Source organism: Lontra canadensis, unplaced genomic scaffold, assembly GCF_010015895.1.
Source record: "Lontra canadensis isolate GAN:19392208 unplaced genomic scaffold, GSC_riverotter_1.0 scaffold204, whole genome shotgun sequence".
Lineage (NCBI taxonomy): Eukaryota > Metazoa > Chordata > Mammalia > Carnivora > Mustelidae > Lontra > Lontra canadensis.
Window position 1 is genome coordinate 87,562 of NW_022631198.1, and position 15,762 is coordinate 103,323.

At 39.5% G+C, this 15,762-nt stretch overlaps 1 protein-coding gene across 4 annotated transcripts in view; it reads right to left on the reverse strand.

Moving 5' to 3' along the window:
• Positions 1-1,310: 1,310 nt before the first annotated feature.
• Positions 1,311-15,762, reverse strand: part of GOSR1 (golgi SNAP receptor complex member 1) — a 55,910-nt gene continuing 41,458 nt past the window's right edge. For 2 of the 4 annotated variants that reach the window (XM_032848475.1, XM_032848474.1), the window contains exons 8-9: positions 7,966-8,048; positions 1,311-5,277 (exon numbers count right to left, since the gene is read on the reverse strand). In XM_032848475.1, the coding sequence (XP_032704366.1) occupies positions 5,153-5,277; positions 7,966-8,048 (208 nt within the window). In that variant the 3' untranslated portion in view covers positions 1,311-5,152. Of the gene's footprint in view, positions 5,278-6,141; positions 6,269-7,297; positions 7,423-7,965; positions 8,049-15,762 lie in introns of those variants that run through there. The other 2 variants (XM_032848476.1, XM_032848477.1) reach the window with 2 other exon arrangements.

Sequence of the window (15,762 nt, forward strand, 5' to 3'; positions counted from 1 at the left end):
TCCCCTTATCTGTAAGAGGGATGGCTAACCTAAGAGTGGTGCTGGATTTTATGTAGGTCTACGTGGGGGTGCACACACACAGGGTTGGGCACAGGTTCATAGCCAAAAGGAGGTCAGGATCCCAAGAAAGAAGTAGGGGGGGTGGTGGCGCCTGGGTGGCTCAGTGGGTTAAGCCTCTGCCTTTGGCTCAGGTCACAGTCTCAGGGTCCTGGGATCGAGCCCCTGGGATCAGGCTCTCTGCTCAGTGGGAAGCCTGCTTCCCCCTCTCTTCTCTTCCTGCTGCTCTGCCTACTTGTGATCTCTCTCTGTCAAATAGATAAGTAAAAAAAAAAAAACAACAGAAGTGGGTACTTTGGAAACTGTTTGAATGGATGAGAGGGGGAAAACTGGGATGGCCAAAGTAGTAAGAACAGTCTGGTCAGATAAAAAGGCCAGAGATGCGGGCGGGGAGTCACTGTTAAGGGGGACAGTGCTGCTTTTTGGGGTAATTGAAATGGTTTGAAGTCAGTGGTGCTAGCTGCACAACTAATATACTAACACCCTTTGGTACACTTTAAAAGGGTGGATTTTATGGTGCATGCATTTTATTTCAATTATACTGTTATTATATTTTATTTTTTAAAAGATTTTGTTTATTTATTTGACAGACGGAGATCACAAGTAGGCAGAGAGACAGGCAGAGAGAGAGGAGGAAGCAGGCTCCCCGCTGAGCACAGAGCCTGATGCTGGGCTCGATCCCAGGACCCTGGGATCATGACCTGAGCTGAAGGCAGAGGCTTAACCCACTGAGACACCCAGGCGCCCCTATACTGTTATTTTAAAAAAGGAAGCAGAGGGGGCTCTCTGCATACTTGTGATCTCCGTCTGTCAAATAAATAAACAAAACCTTAAAAAAAAAAAAAGGAAGTATAAAATAAGAATAAGGACATTTGGAGAGGTAATGGAACATGAGGGATTTTCAAACTCTCTGGTGTGGCAAAGAATCAAGTTCTGGTGTTTAGGATAAAAAGTCATTATTTAGGGAGGGTAAAAACCCACTTCTCTTGTTCAATTCTACAATTTTACATTGCCGTCATACCTTCACAAGTTTCATTTTGAGAAGAGACTGTCCTTCATTTCTAGGGTTATCAGTGGAATATTCATACGATGGTTTCGAACAATAGGTGATGGGCAGGTTTCAGTACCTGTACTGTTTCACTCTGGGTTTTAGAACATCACAAGGACAACCTATCGATACCAAAGATTTCAAAATTCCATCGCAAACTTCCTCGATGGTACCATTTCAATACAAACAGCCACAGGCACAACCATTTAGATTTCTAATTTATTATTAAATTACATAACAAAGCTTCTTCTATACAGTCAGAAAATGCACATTTAGATGAGAACAAAAATTAAGTACAAATACAATAAATCTGGTTCCAAGAAGCCATTTTAAAAGCAACAAAATCAGAAAGTGCATTTGGAATAGATTTTTAAAAATCTGTATTGGCATTTTTCACGAGGAAACATCTTTCATCATGGTAAAGTGTGACTGGAATTGATTTCCCTCCCTCTCTAAGAGCTAATAGGATGGGAACAGATGCAAATACTCTTATACTAAAGTGAGAGTTGGGTAGAAAGAAAATGAGAAAGATCCCTCAAGACACGGCTCAGCTTTGTCTCAGCTTTTTATCCAATAAACGTCCTTTATTCACTTAATCCTTCCTTATTTTCTTTTCCCAGAGAAGCTAAAGGGTATGCAGGTTTATAAAAGAAAGACAAGGTTGGTTTATAAAGACCACGATGAAAAGCTCTGCATCTGAACAGAGACCCGGCTAAACAACCTCTGACCCGAAAGAACGGAGTGCAATCGGTTCACTTTTCTGAGTGGAATCCGGTTGTGCTTTAGGGACAACTGCCACAGACTTTAGTGTCATCCTAGACATGGCCATTTATCCTCCACGGCAAGTTAGAGAACTGCGTCAATTTCTAAAGTATCGTATCTGGCTAATGATCAAACATGAGGTATGAGAAAACCAAAAAGGTTAGTCCAGTTCTTTGAAGTCCTTTTCATCAGGTTGAGATTATTAAAGTGAAATAGCAGACCAGAGGTGGGAATGCAAGTCCAAGGGGCCTCCATTCCAGAGAGGCCAAAAGTCATGACATCAAAAGGCTCAGTAAATACATTTTCCTAGTCAGATGTGTTCAGCATCCAGTAGGAAAGAATTAAAGTAAGTATTATTTGGTTTCAGGTATAAAAAGTGCCCACGTGATGTCTCCTCTCTTCACTTGTATTAGTTCTTAGGATTTTACTTCCAATGCCTGATCCACAGTAGGGAAAAAGGTATTCTCTATACAAGTTTGGTACAAAGGAGAGAGGAATACTGGGGAAGGAAATCCCTTTTCTAACACTAGAAAAATAAAGGGTTAGCAATGCAGGTTACAGGGAATCCTTCAGCATCCTTAAAAACACTAAGAAGAATATAGAGAAAGCCAGGACAGATCAACTGAAGCACTTGGAAATTGGGTTTGAATTTAGTAATCAATTAAACATTTTTAACTAAAGTTATCAGCACACATTAAAACAAAATCTCAGAAGTACACTTTTGGGAATTTTTGTCCTTTATGTTGCCATGGTTTTTCATACTTCTTAGTGAAAAGGAAAGTTCTGAATGGTTACTAAAATAATCCCAAAGGAAAGATGCATTATTATGTTGACAGTGGCCGAGGGAGAATAATTTCCCCTAAGAGGCAACTTCCTTCTGACCTCCCAGCTCTAACAAGCAACTTACAGTTGGCTCCTGAGCCTAGCAGCAGGTCTGTAAGGGCAGAAGAAAACAGGAGAAAACTAAGATGGTTAAAAAAAAAAAGCTAAATGGCATGAAACTGAAAGAATTCAAATCAGCCATCACAGGACTCAAATCCCCTTCTTGTAAATGACATGGCATACTTCTATTTCTTTATTCCAGGGCTTGTTTCTGCGAATGAAGGAACTATAAGAGGAGAAGATCCTAGCTATCTTCACTTGCCCTGGGTCACCTCACTAAGGGCTATAGCACCGGGCGGTTAGTCAGACAGACCTACCTGACACCAACATCTACACCAAGCTTTTTCAACTTCCTTGGAAGAACTAGTTTATTTTCAAAACGAAAATAACCAACGTAATTCTATTCCTTCATTTAAGCATAACCCTAACTGAGAGGCTCATCACCCATCAAAAGTACATGTTTGCTTAGTGCAGCAAGCTAGGTTAGCTCAGGACCTCGGTTTACCCTCATATAATCAGCTTTAATGAATGTACCAAATAACCAGACCAGTAAAAAAGACTGGTAGTATAATTAAATAAATAACTTTATTTATGATACTTTAGATTTTATAAATGCCAACCATATAGCAATGAAAGTCCCAATAGATTTTAGCTGAGGCACAATCACCAATCAAGGCCCTTTGAAAAATCAAAGATAATAATAAAGTGTCAGGGGAGAGAAGTTTTGTTCTCCCAACAGAGAATTTAATAAATGAACTTCTCTGATCCTTTAAGGTTCATGTTGGGAAAACTCAGACTTTCTTTTAAGGGCATCCCCAATCAAGTAACTGATCGATCAACCCATATTTAGAAAAATAAACCCCGTAGTTTAAAAAAAAAAAAAAAATGTATCAAATGCCTTTCATACCCAGGACATAATAAAACTTTGACACCAGAAGGAAAAACCTTTGTTTCTGTACCAGACCAGGGGTTAGCATAACCATCAGCCTGTGATTGAGTTCACCTGAATGTCCTCACCCACACACTGTGATGCAGTTAAGAACTACACACTAATATCCTTTTATTCCCTGTGGCACAGTCTGAAGCCAATACTGTCAATACCAGAGTCAATTGCAATGGTGAGGAGCAACTTTCTTGGTGAGGAGTGCAGATGCTGAAGTCTTCAAGCTGTCTGTGGTAGTTCAGTTAGACAAGTCACACATTTACAGAAATGGAGAAATGGTTAAACCTGAAAAGAATTCTGGTGGGTAGTTTAAAAATTTTGTCACTGTCCAGGGATGGTAGTAGAAGACAGGTGCAGATGGAGACAGATTCTGTTACGTGCACCTTTAACAATAAAACCGTTCTCTGGAGGTTTGGGAAATCTTAACAGATTTGGAATGAACAGGTTTTCATAAAACCCAGAATTCCTAGTACATCAGGCAGCAGTTCTCAAACTTTTGCTCCTAGACCACGGAGCATTTACAAATGGAATCATCTGGATGGTGACCCCTCAGTCAATGTCTTTTTACATGAGGCTTGTTGAATAATCAGTTGAAAACTGAGCAGTCCGCTCACTCTGAGGAACTGGTGAGGGCAATGACAGACATTGGCTATTAGTTACTTTTATCATGGTAGTACTGGAATTTCATTGACTTGTAGTAGCAAATATTAATCCAATGAAAGAAATAAACAGAAAATAAAAACAATGACTGACCAAAAAAGCCTGTTATTCTTGATGCTTTTCCAGTAATATAGTCAACCCCAGTGTGCATACAATTTACAAAAAGAAGGAAAAAAAAAGGTTTTTTGCAGTGTTTGTCTTCTGTTTCAGACAACGCAACTGTGTTGAAGTTGACCTGTTGGCATCTCAAAGAATCTGTGAAAAATGTAATTTTCCTTGAATACCAAAACAGGGACACAGAATAGAAATTTATAGTACAGCTTATTAGGAAATGACTTGTGGTTTCTCATCATGAGTGTCAAATAAAAGCACAAGAACTATTTTTATTCACAACCCAGTCTGGGGGCTGAAAGGAAAGCAGTCTTTGGATACAGGGAAACCTGGTTTTCTGGAGTCCAGCTGTAAGACCTGGCTTGTCATCAGCCTTCCATACTATTACTGAAGCACAGAAACTCTGTTTCTGATTGGTTTACTTACCTCCTGGGAAGACAAAAGCAACTGACACTTTTTTTTTTTTTTTAAACTCGTAACAGAAGGAAATGTGTGTTAGAAAAGACAGCACAGAGAAACTGTGGCTTCAGCTCACCCTGACCACGACACAGAGTCCACCGCTGTCAGTCCCGAATTACTCCTGCAGGTCAGGCTAATCATCAGGACAATCAACTTCTCCTTCCTCCATTTCCTTACGCCAGATCAGGGTGTGAAAGTGGAGGCCGCCAAGAGTCCCCCGAGGCGCTCCATCAATGGAAAGCATACAGCAGCAATAGGATGGTACAGACGCCGATGACTCCGCCCAGGATGAGGGAGTCTCGCCGCTTCCTGAGATTGATTCGCTGGATCAGGCTGTTCACAGCGGGGAAACGATCTTTGGGAAATCTTTATTAAGGTCATATTTGAAGAATCCTCTTTAGTGAAAAGTCACAGGAGTCACAAAAATAGAGATCAACGTGGTCCAGAAACAATACATATGAGAAGAAATACAGGGGAAGAAAGTTACACTGAGGGAGCCCTTAAAAAACACATGTCCCGGCGGGTGTCCTGCTGCTCAAGGCCTCAAACAAACTGAGGCTCTACTACCAGGCTTCAGGTCAGGGTGGGAGCCAGTGTGCAGGGCAGGGAGGCACGGGTACCCGCAACTACTGCTGCTACTGCAGCCCTATTCCCCACCCCCACTCCCCTCCTCCCTCTTGCCCTCTCCCCCTCTCCATCTCTCTTTAAACCCCTTCTCTCACTCGGGAGTAGGAAGTTCTGCCAGAAGAGTTTTGAAGAAGTAACTGATCCTCTCCTCACGGGGCGATAACCCCCTTAGAATCGGTCAATTGGTGGGAACCAAATCTAGGGCCTGAATAAATCAGTCGCTGGTGAATTACTGAAATTTTTAAATATACTTTGCAGCAGCAGGTAGGATACGGTAGGAAAGTGGGTTACACTGCTCTAGCTATCCTACGTGGGAAACATTAAAAAAAGATGGCAAATTTCCAATTTTAGAAGTTTAAAAACAGTCACAACTACATTTTACTCAGTATTTCAAACTCTCTTCATACTCTAGCTTGTATGCTGCAGACCAGAGCAAACGCCTGCGCTTCCTATATTGCTTGGCATTTCCAACAACACACCTGCAGGTACGCCCTCTTTAACAGAGGGATCCCAGCAAAGTCAGGAAAACCACCAACAGAAAGCACCTACAACTCTAGCGAGCGGAAATAACACCTCCACCTTGCGAGTCTGTACTGCATTTTCCTGTAATTAAACTACTCAGCAGGGACCATAGTCCTGTACTTACACATTCTACGTATTCTATGTTTAGGACCATGTCTTCTAGTGATCTTGAATTTCCCTTCCTACCCAGAATAGAGCTTTATATATTGTTAAGCATTAATGCTTTTTGAAATAATGAAAAAAAAATGCAGAAATAACTTTTAAAATATACAAAAGGGAGCATGAAATAATAGGCAGAAACTTTTACAAGGTACGAATCTCATACAGAGCAAATGTTTAATCTTTTTTTGCTTAGTAAAAGGATGAACAATCCCCTTAGAATACGCAAACTTTTGGCGTTAGGAAATGTTTCTAATGGGCACACTTCTGTCTGGTTTACCTTTACGGAGGCCCCCCCCCGCCCCCTACAGTAATCTAGTTTCTAGTTCATGTAATAGTGTGGGCTGACCTTGTCCTCTGCCATCAGGTATACATACAAACTCAGGATTGGCCAGGAAGAATATTTACAGTGACTCTAGCTCGGGCAACTATAGTCCTCTGGGGACGTTTTATTGCTGCTGTTAGAAAAGACCCCCCCCATTCCATAGGGATTTCTGAACTAGCAGAAGACGACTCTTACAGCCATCTCTGTCATCATGAGGAGAAAACCTGAGAATGAGGCCAGCCACAAGGAAAGATAAGAGATGGAGTAGATACGCGGAAAAGGGAGAGGAATGGCAGATTAATAATAAAATCTAAACTCCTTAATTGGGCTATGCCTTAAGCCAAATTCTAGCAGTGAATCTGAGATAAATATAAACAAATTAATTACCTCCTTTCCTCCTTAAGTCAGTCTAAGTTAGGTTTCCATTTTAGGACTATGGAGTCCTAAAACCCATTTTATTTGACTTTTTTGAATACGCATTCTTCTGTAAGTATTATAACCTGATGATACAATGTATACAGCAGTACTCTGTAAACTGTATAGCCCTACATAAGACAGATAGGATTGTGGATGTCTGGTTTCTGCTTAGGATAACAAAACAGGAACAAATTTCACAAAAAAACTGGAAAATACCAATACACTTCAGGATACTCCCTAGGCAAATAAGTATCAAACTAAATGTGACTTTAAATTATCAGGACCAGAAGATACTCAACTTTTGAAAATTATGGGTGCTTCCTCCCTTTTTAATTGGGAAAGAAAACTTTTCTTCTCCAAAAGGCTTGACTTCTCAGAGAGTAAACAAAATGTTTCAGAGTAACAGGCTTACGAGTTTCTCCACTGGCTTTCATGGAAGTATTAGTAATCCTAATTAAAGTCAGGAAACTCAAGAATTAAAAAGTAGAGGTCACAATAAACTATCTGAGCACTCAGCTCGTGCATGAAGAATCACATGAAAATACTGGCAGTTACACTCATCTACAACATGTTATGGCTGTCTGTCTCCTTCCTTCTCCTTCTAAGCATCTGCCACTGACTTAATTCTCCAAACTGGAAAAAGAAGAAAAAGCATGTCATTTACAATGTTGAGGTAAGAATAATATATATTGTGGCATTCTAACATGGATTCAAGAGCTTTTAAAATGTAAAATAATTTTGTGAATAATTTGAATTTTCAAATTGATAATTTGTTTCTAAATCTATTATCAGACTTCTAGTGTACAATCTTTTACAAATGGCGCTAAACAGTATCAATTTCTATAAAGTAGGAATGCAAGGCATATTCATATTATGTAGTAATGGCCTCAACTGCTATTGATGATGGCAACATGACCCCCCCCCCCAAAAAAATAACCATAGACACCTCCCCCCTACCAAGAACTAGAGATTTCAAACTTTCAAAAAGGATACTGGCCAAAGTATTCATTTTGCTCTGAATCGACTTCAACATTCCTCTCTGGGAAGTCATATTTTCTTTTGTTGCCATAGCAATGCTGAAGGGGGAAAAGAGAAGATAATTACACTGGCATTTAAAATTATCCTGCACAGATCCATCAGACCCTTAAAAAGTGAACAGAAAACTAAGATAAGCAACATCTTCTTAAAAAGCACGGGCAGAAAAAAATAATTTCCTAAGTCACCTTTACACTGTCCTTTTCTCAAATGACCATTCCATCCCCATTAATATCCTCTGATGGACAAAGCAGTAGGACATTCCCTGTGATTTCTCCCAAAGTAACAAATGAAATAACAGACTAAATCACTATTACAAAAGCTTCTTAAAATGGTTTTGAAAGGGGCTCCTGGGTGTCTTAGTTGGTTAACCATCTACCTTCGGCTCAGGTCATGATCCCAGCGTCCTGGGATTGAGTCCTACTTCTCCCTCTCCCTCTGTACTCTCTCTCTCTCTCTCCCCCTCTCTCTGAAATAAATAAAATCTTTAAAAAAAAAATGGTTTTGAAAGGGGCCAGCTATTAAAATATCCTTAATCAGGAAAACTGTTGAGAGGGAAGTAGAATTACAAACATAAAAATAGAACCAAAAGTGTAACACATCACAAAATATTAGTATATAACCAGTCCTTAATTTATGAAAAGATTATGTTCCAGAATTCTACTTAAGAACCAATTAGGCAGATTTTATTTTTATTATTTATTTATTTATTTATTTATTTATTTATTTATTTAAAGAGAGACAGCGAGAGAGGGAATACAAGCGGGGGGAATGGGAAAGGGAGAGGGAGAAGCAGGCTTCCCACCGAGCAAGGAACCCCACATGGAGCTTGATCCCAGGACCCTGGGATGAAGACCTGAGCTGAAAGCAGATGCCCAAGGAAGGACTGAGCCACGCAGGCACCCCTCTTTTTAAAAAAAATTTTAAAAAAGGATTCTATTTATGTATTTGACAGAGAGAGAGAGAGAGAGCGCAAGCAGAGGGAGAGGCAGACAGAGGGAGAGGGAGAAGCAGGCTCCCAGTGGAGCAGGGAGCCTGATGCAGGGCTCAGTCCCAGGACCCCGGGATCATGACCTGAGTGGAAGGCAGACGCTTAACCAACTGAGCCATCCAGGCGCCCTAATTATGCAGATTTTAGGAGACACATTCAACATTTTCCTGGGTTTCCATGCCAGGTGACAAAGGTTACATATTCACTAAACAACTGAGAGAGATGGGGAAAAGTCCCTTCTCTTACAAAGACTATACAAAGTTAGTCTTTTCTCTTACAAAGACTATACAAAGTATAGTCTTTTCCATGTGACTACTTTGATGTACTGTTTAAAAGAATCTCAGTTAATATTTTTTTGCTATCAGTGCCAGGACTCACTTTCAATAGCCTTATTCCCAGGACAGCAGGGTCAGTATCCATTTTGATATGTAACACACCAAGGGAATGCCACAGATACTGTTATAAGAAACAGCAGGAAACAGAATGTCCTCTAATAATGCTGAAAATATATGAAACATTAAAAAAAAAAAAGGTAACAGAGATGAAGAGATTCTGGGAAGATGATAATCAGAGCACATAACTCCTGACCTCATCTGTGGTCTGATTTCCTCCATGGAAGAACACCAGAACAAGGCAGATGTGAAGGGGAGGGCCTGGTCCACCTGAGACCTGGTCCACCAAGTTCTTTAGAAATCCCTAGGGAAGAAAGCAAGGCAGGCTATACTCTCTCAAACAAGGGAAGAACCAAGGAACTGATGGCAGGGAAGACTAGATTTTTCTTCAAGCCTGGGGCAAGGATCTAGGTTTCACTGCATTATGAGGAGCCCAGAGAGTGGAAGAGATGCAGCTGCATGCGGGGAGCTGCACTGATGGGCTGAGCTGCCCCCATACCTGCAGCTGGTAAGCGGTGGCTACGTACAACCAGAGGAACCTATCGGCTGAGAGCGGACAGTCCACCAGCTGCTGCGATGCCCAGCCCAAGAAGGAAAATTCCCCAGAACTGATGCTGGGCCATCCACTACCGCCTGATAGGCCTCTGCTCAGGGGTCTCTAACAGCCTGACCTATCTGGGAGATGGCCGAAGATACTTTTGAACAGGCAACACCAGGTATCCTACTGGAGGAAAATGCTAGGGGGAGTACTCTAAACAAATGGTGAATCAAACTGAAATTTCAAGATTTGAGAAGAAGGTGAAGAAGAAACAAAAGCGTGTGAGGATAAAAGGATATATGGTAGAGCACTGTTTGACATAGTAAAAGACAAACCAGAAAAACACCTCCCCCATGGAAACAACTTTGGAATGGTTTAACAGATTCTGATATAAACTTACTATGAAATAACATTTGGTTATTAAAAAGAGTAAGATGGCATTATTTCTATTAACCTGGAAGGATGTTTATGATATACTGAATGATTAAAGCAAGTCACAGAATCTGTAAAGTATGAATTCTCTTTCATTTCAAGCAATGAAACACCTTTGTATATGTCTGTATGGCAGTGACAGAGTAGTAGATATTAACAACTGTCAGTTACTACAAGTTACTCGGGATAGGAACGGAGGGACACTAACCAGGGAATGAACTTTTTCTTTATACATTTTACCTTTAAATTGTTAAAATAAGAACACTGTACTTTTCTAAAATATACATCTCTAATAAAGAAAACTGAAAAGAAAATTGCGGGAATTCCACCTGAATAACTAAGAAATGTGAATAACATTATCAGCACCGATCTGCTGCAGATACTTGCCTCAGTACCACTACGACTCAAACCATGATTGAGAAAAGTTTTTCCCAGATCCTAGAAAAGATCAAGAATTGAGGGGATCAGGTACTAAAGATGGGAGTTCTTAGAAATCTGTACAAGGAACTGCCAGACCCCTACGCTTCCTTCCCTGACCTATGAAGTCAGGTGATGGCCCCCCAGTTCAGGGGAAGATCTAACCTAGAAGAGACCGGAGAGATACTGACACCTTGAAGCTCCCAACAAAACGGCCAGGCTCCCTTCTGATCATCCATTGTGATGCCTACCACTTGGCAAGTGTCCCACAAGTTATGGACACAGAACGAGCTTCCAAGTACTGGATTTTGGAGCCTCCCCTTTAAATATGAACAAAGAGGGGCGCCTAAGTGGCTAGTTTGTTAAGTGCCTGCCTTCGGCTCAGGTCATGATCCCAGGGTCCAGGGACCGAGCCCCACGTCGTCGAGCTCTCTGCCCAGCGGGAGCCTGTTTCTCCTTCTCCTTCCTGCTCCCCCTGCTTGTACCCTCTCTTTGTCAAACAAATAAATACAATCTTTAAAAAAATTAAATATGAACTAAGAACCAAGAATCACTACAAATTTGAGAAGAGCCTCCAATGAAAGACAGAGATCCAAACAAACCAATCAGCAAACAGAAAAGTGAATCTGAGGAAACAGAGGCAATAACAGAAGCTCAAGAAACTCTAAAATCAAATTATATTTAATGTCAGAGAGAGAGAAAAGGAGGCATCATATCCATGAAACATATAAATACATGTATATATTCATGTGTATATGTGTGTGTGAATGTACCCATCCTTTAGAAAAGAGCTCGTGTAAATTTTAAGAAAGGACGGAAATGAAAATGTAATAGAAGCATTGAAAGGACAAAATGAGTAAACCCCTCAGAAAGTAGAAAAACAGATAAATGGAAAATGGAGAAAAGGTAAGACAGGAACAACAGAGACCCAACATATTTATTGCCTTTTAAAATTAAAAACGAAAACCAGAAAACAAAACAGTGAAAAAGGAGGTGGGAAAATGATAGTTTAAGAAAATTCCCCAGAACTGAAGATGAGTCTCCAGACGGTAGGAGTCCACTCAACACCCAGTTCAATGAACTGGAAAAGATGCATGATAAGCTCACTATGGGGAGGTTAAAAAACACCCAAAACATGGGGGAAAGTAATGATGGCCCTAAAAGCTTCCAGAAGACAAAAGCTCATCACATACTAAGGACCAGATATCTTAGTTGGCACTGGACTTAATAATACCAAAGGGGCGCCTGGGTGGCTCAGTTAGTTAAGCCTCTGCCTTCAGCTCAGGTCATGATCCCAGGGTCCTGGGACTGAGCTCCAGGTTGGGCTTCTTGCTCAGTGGGGAGCCTGCTTCTCCCTCTCCCTCTGCCTGCCGCACCACCCCCCCACCTGTGCTTTGTCAAATAAATAAATAAAATCTTTTTAAAAAAATTTTATTTATTTATTTGACAGACAGAGATCACAAGTAGGCAGAGAGGCAGGCAGAGAGAGAGGAGGAAGCAGGCTCCCTGCTGAGCAGAGAGCCCGATGTGGGGCTCGATCCCAGGACTCTGGGATCATGACCTGAGCCGAAGGCAGAGGCTTTAACCCACTGAGCCATCTAGGCGCCCCTAAATAAATAGAATCTTTTTTAAAAAGTACTGAAAATAGCACCTTCAAAAATTTCAGAGTTACTTCTAACCTAGAACTCTCTAACTTAGCTAAACAATAAATTAAGAAAGTTCAAAATTGCACCTCCTATTCTTTCTCAGGAAACTACTAAAGAACATGGTCCAGCATAATGAGGGAATAAACTAAGAAAAGGGAAGACACTAAATTCAAGAAATAAGTGATCCAATAAAGGAGGTTACTTGAAGGTTATTTGAGGGTAACTGCACCCCAGGACCAGTGCAGTAGAGCAGGCCTGAAGAATAACCAGACGAGAATACAACGGAAGGAAGTTGGCAATGTTAATTTTACACTAAATTTTAGATCCCAAAACCAAAAAGAGTCCAAACTAACAACACCCTTTGCATCATTAGTTCTTATTCATAATTATGTCTGCGACAGAATACGATACTTTTAAAATGTGGCTGTTTTAACATAAATTCATAATGTACTTTAAAACGGGTATTATGGTTTTGTATAAAGTAACACAATTTGATTTAAAGTGAGGCTGAGCCTCTGAAGGCAATCTTCGAATCATATATGCCTCTGTTTTTTATACTGGGACTACCACCGTCTCCCACGCACTTTGACTCAGAAGAGATAAAGATTAAAAAATAATTTCCACAAAGCACTTTGTATTCCTTAGAGAATGGATGTCATTATGTTATTATCTTGTTGAATATGCATGATTGCCAGTACCACACAGAGTATATCTAGACATACTTTCCCATCTCATTACATCATTTGGAGTCAAGCTGAGTGAAATCTAGGTTGTTGTTATTTCAAGGGTCAAATACTCGGAAGCAAAACATAAACTCCAAATAATATATAATGCTTTTAAAATGATAAATCATTGATGTGCTTACTGGAACTTCCTTACCTGCTCTGTAAACTAAACTCATACACTTATTTTCTCAACAAAAGACAAGACTAGTTATACACTGAAAGCTTAAGAATAAATACTAAAAATATTAGTTCTTTCAGTTGTGCACATTTTTTTTTTTTTTTAAGATTTTATTTATTTATTTGACAGACAGAGATCACAAGTAGGCAGAGAGGCAGGCAGAGAGGAGGAAGCAGGCTCCCTGCTGAGCAGATAGCGATGAAGGGCTCTGATCCCAGGACCCTGGGATCATGACGACCTGAGACGAAGGCAGAGGCTTTAACCCACTGAGCCACCCAGGCGCCCCCAGTTGTGCACATATTCTTAAAAATTCTTAAAACCTCCAAAAGAAAAAAGTAAATTGTAACATACAGAATATGCAAAAATAATTATCTGACACTTAAATTTTAGATTGTTTATAAGTAATCATAACTGGGGTGCCTGTGTGGCTCAGTGGGTTAGGCCTCTGCCTTCGGCTCAGGTCATGATCCCAGCGTCCTGGGATCAAGCCCCCCCCACCCCCACCTGCTCAGCAGGGAGCGTGCTTCCCCCTCCCCCTCTGCCTGCCACTCTGCCTACTTGTGATCTCTCTCTCTGTCAAATAAATAAATAAAATCTTTAAAAAAAAATAAGTAATCATAACTACCTTAAGAGCCAATAAAATTTCACCTGTGGTACCTACCAGATCTAAATAAAGGAAAAGAATAAAATAAAAAAACCTGCTAATTACTTTTTTTTTTAGCTTTTTAACTGGCAAAATAGTAGTAGCAGGGATTCTATGGTTCTCAAATGTTCTTATGCTAGGAAGTATCCCAAATTTTTATACTCAGAATTACCAGTTCTTAAGTAGGCCAGCTTTGACTTGAAAAGCTTAATTAAGGAAGCCTGGCCTAAAGAAGATCAGATAGAAAGAGCAAGAAATAAAAGGAAGAAAAAAAGGAAAAGGATAATAGGGAAACTTTAAGTGAAAAATTCTTGGCAAATGTGGTATCACTTTATGTGCTAATGAAAGGGAAGGAGTCACAAGGAAAATATTTCAGGTGACAATTAGGCAATGTTGCAAAAACTGTTCAGATGGACAACCTAGTGCATGTAATTTAAACAAAATCTCCAGATATGATAACTGCATATTGTTTTAAGAGATTGTACTTTATTAAATAATGATAGAAACATTATAACCTACTGAATAAAATAAGAATCTATGAGTCTCTATCAATATAAATACATATTTAAAATATGAATGATGAAATATTAAGTGGTAGAGAGGCATCAAGTCTGCAATTTATTTTTAAATAGTTTAGGAAAAAAAATGAAAAAGCCAATGTGGCAAAATGTTAAGGTGGGGAATCTAAGTAAAAGGTATATGGGAATTCTTTGTACTAATGGAATTACTCTGAAATCTGAAATATCAAAATAAAAGGTTTAAAAAAAGTCTTCATTAATAATACAGCTACTACTTATAGATTACCCACTATCAGCCAGGCACTATATTAGGCATTTTACCTCACATTATACTTAATCTTCATAATAATCTTTTAGGGTAGGTATTATCATCAATCCCTGTATTTAAACACTAACAAAATGAAGGCCCTGAGTAACTTATCCAAAAACAGAGATCTGGTAAGTAGCACAGACCAAAGCACACTCCAAAGCTTGTACTCTTTCTAGAAGGTGGTAAACAGGGTAGTCATTTAGATAGAGCTCTGGTTCTAGAATTAAAGAGATTCAGATTTGAGGATCTGAATTCTCAACACAATGTATTAATCATATGACCACAGGCAAATTACTTACCTTAATTTCTTTTTTGTTTGGAACACAGTGTTTATTTCATGGGTTATTGAAGAAATTAAATAAAATAAAGCATGTAAAGCACTTGAGCACAATACCACAGTCTCAAGTAAGGGTACATATGTTTGTTGATGTTTCCACGTATGTCATTATATCTTTCCTGAAAAATGCTTCAGACATCGCTGAATTCTCAACTGTAGAGATCACATCTAGTTCATTTACTTTACCGTCATAAGACAGTATCTAGTAATTCACCAATCCTACAGAATTAAGCAGTTCAAACCAACTAATAAATGTCCCTTACCTTAAGTAATAAACTACTTCAGTGTTATGACAGATAATACTAAATATGACTGCAGAAGATTTTCTGCAGCGGCTGTGACAGAAACCAAATTGACATAAATGGTATAAATAAGATATTTACCAAATCACATGTCTAAAATGGTTTTCCATTAAAAAGTGAGAATGAAAAAACTGAAGCTGAAAGTCCTGAGTATGAATTAATCAGAAGAATTCACCTAGGTATATCAGCCTAATTCTAAAAATGAGTATTTTGGGCTTGAAATGTCTCTGATAAGAGAAGGATGCAGTAAAAATACATCACAATCTAGTGGAATTCCTATCTTTTTTTTTTTTTTTTTTTTTTTTTTTTAAAGATTTTTTTTATTT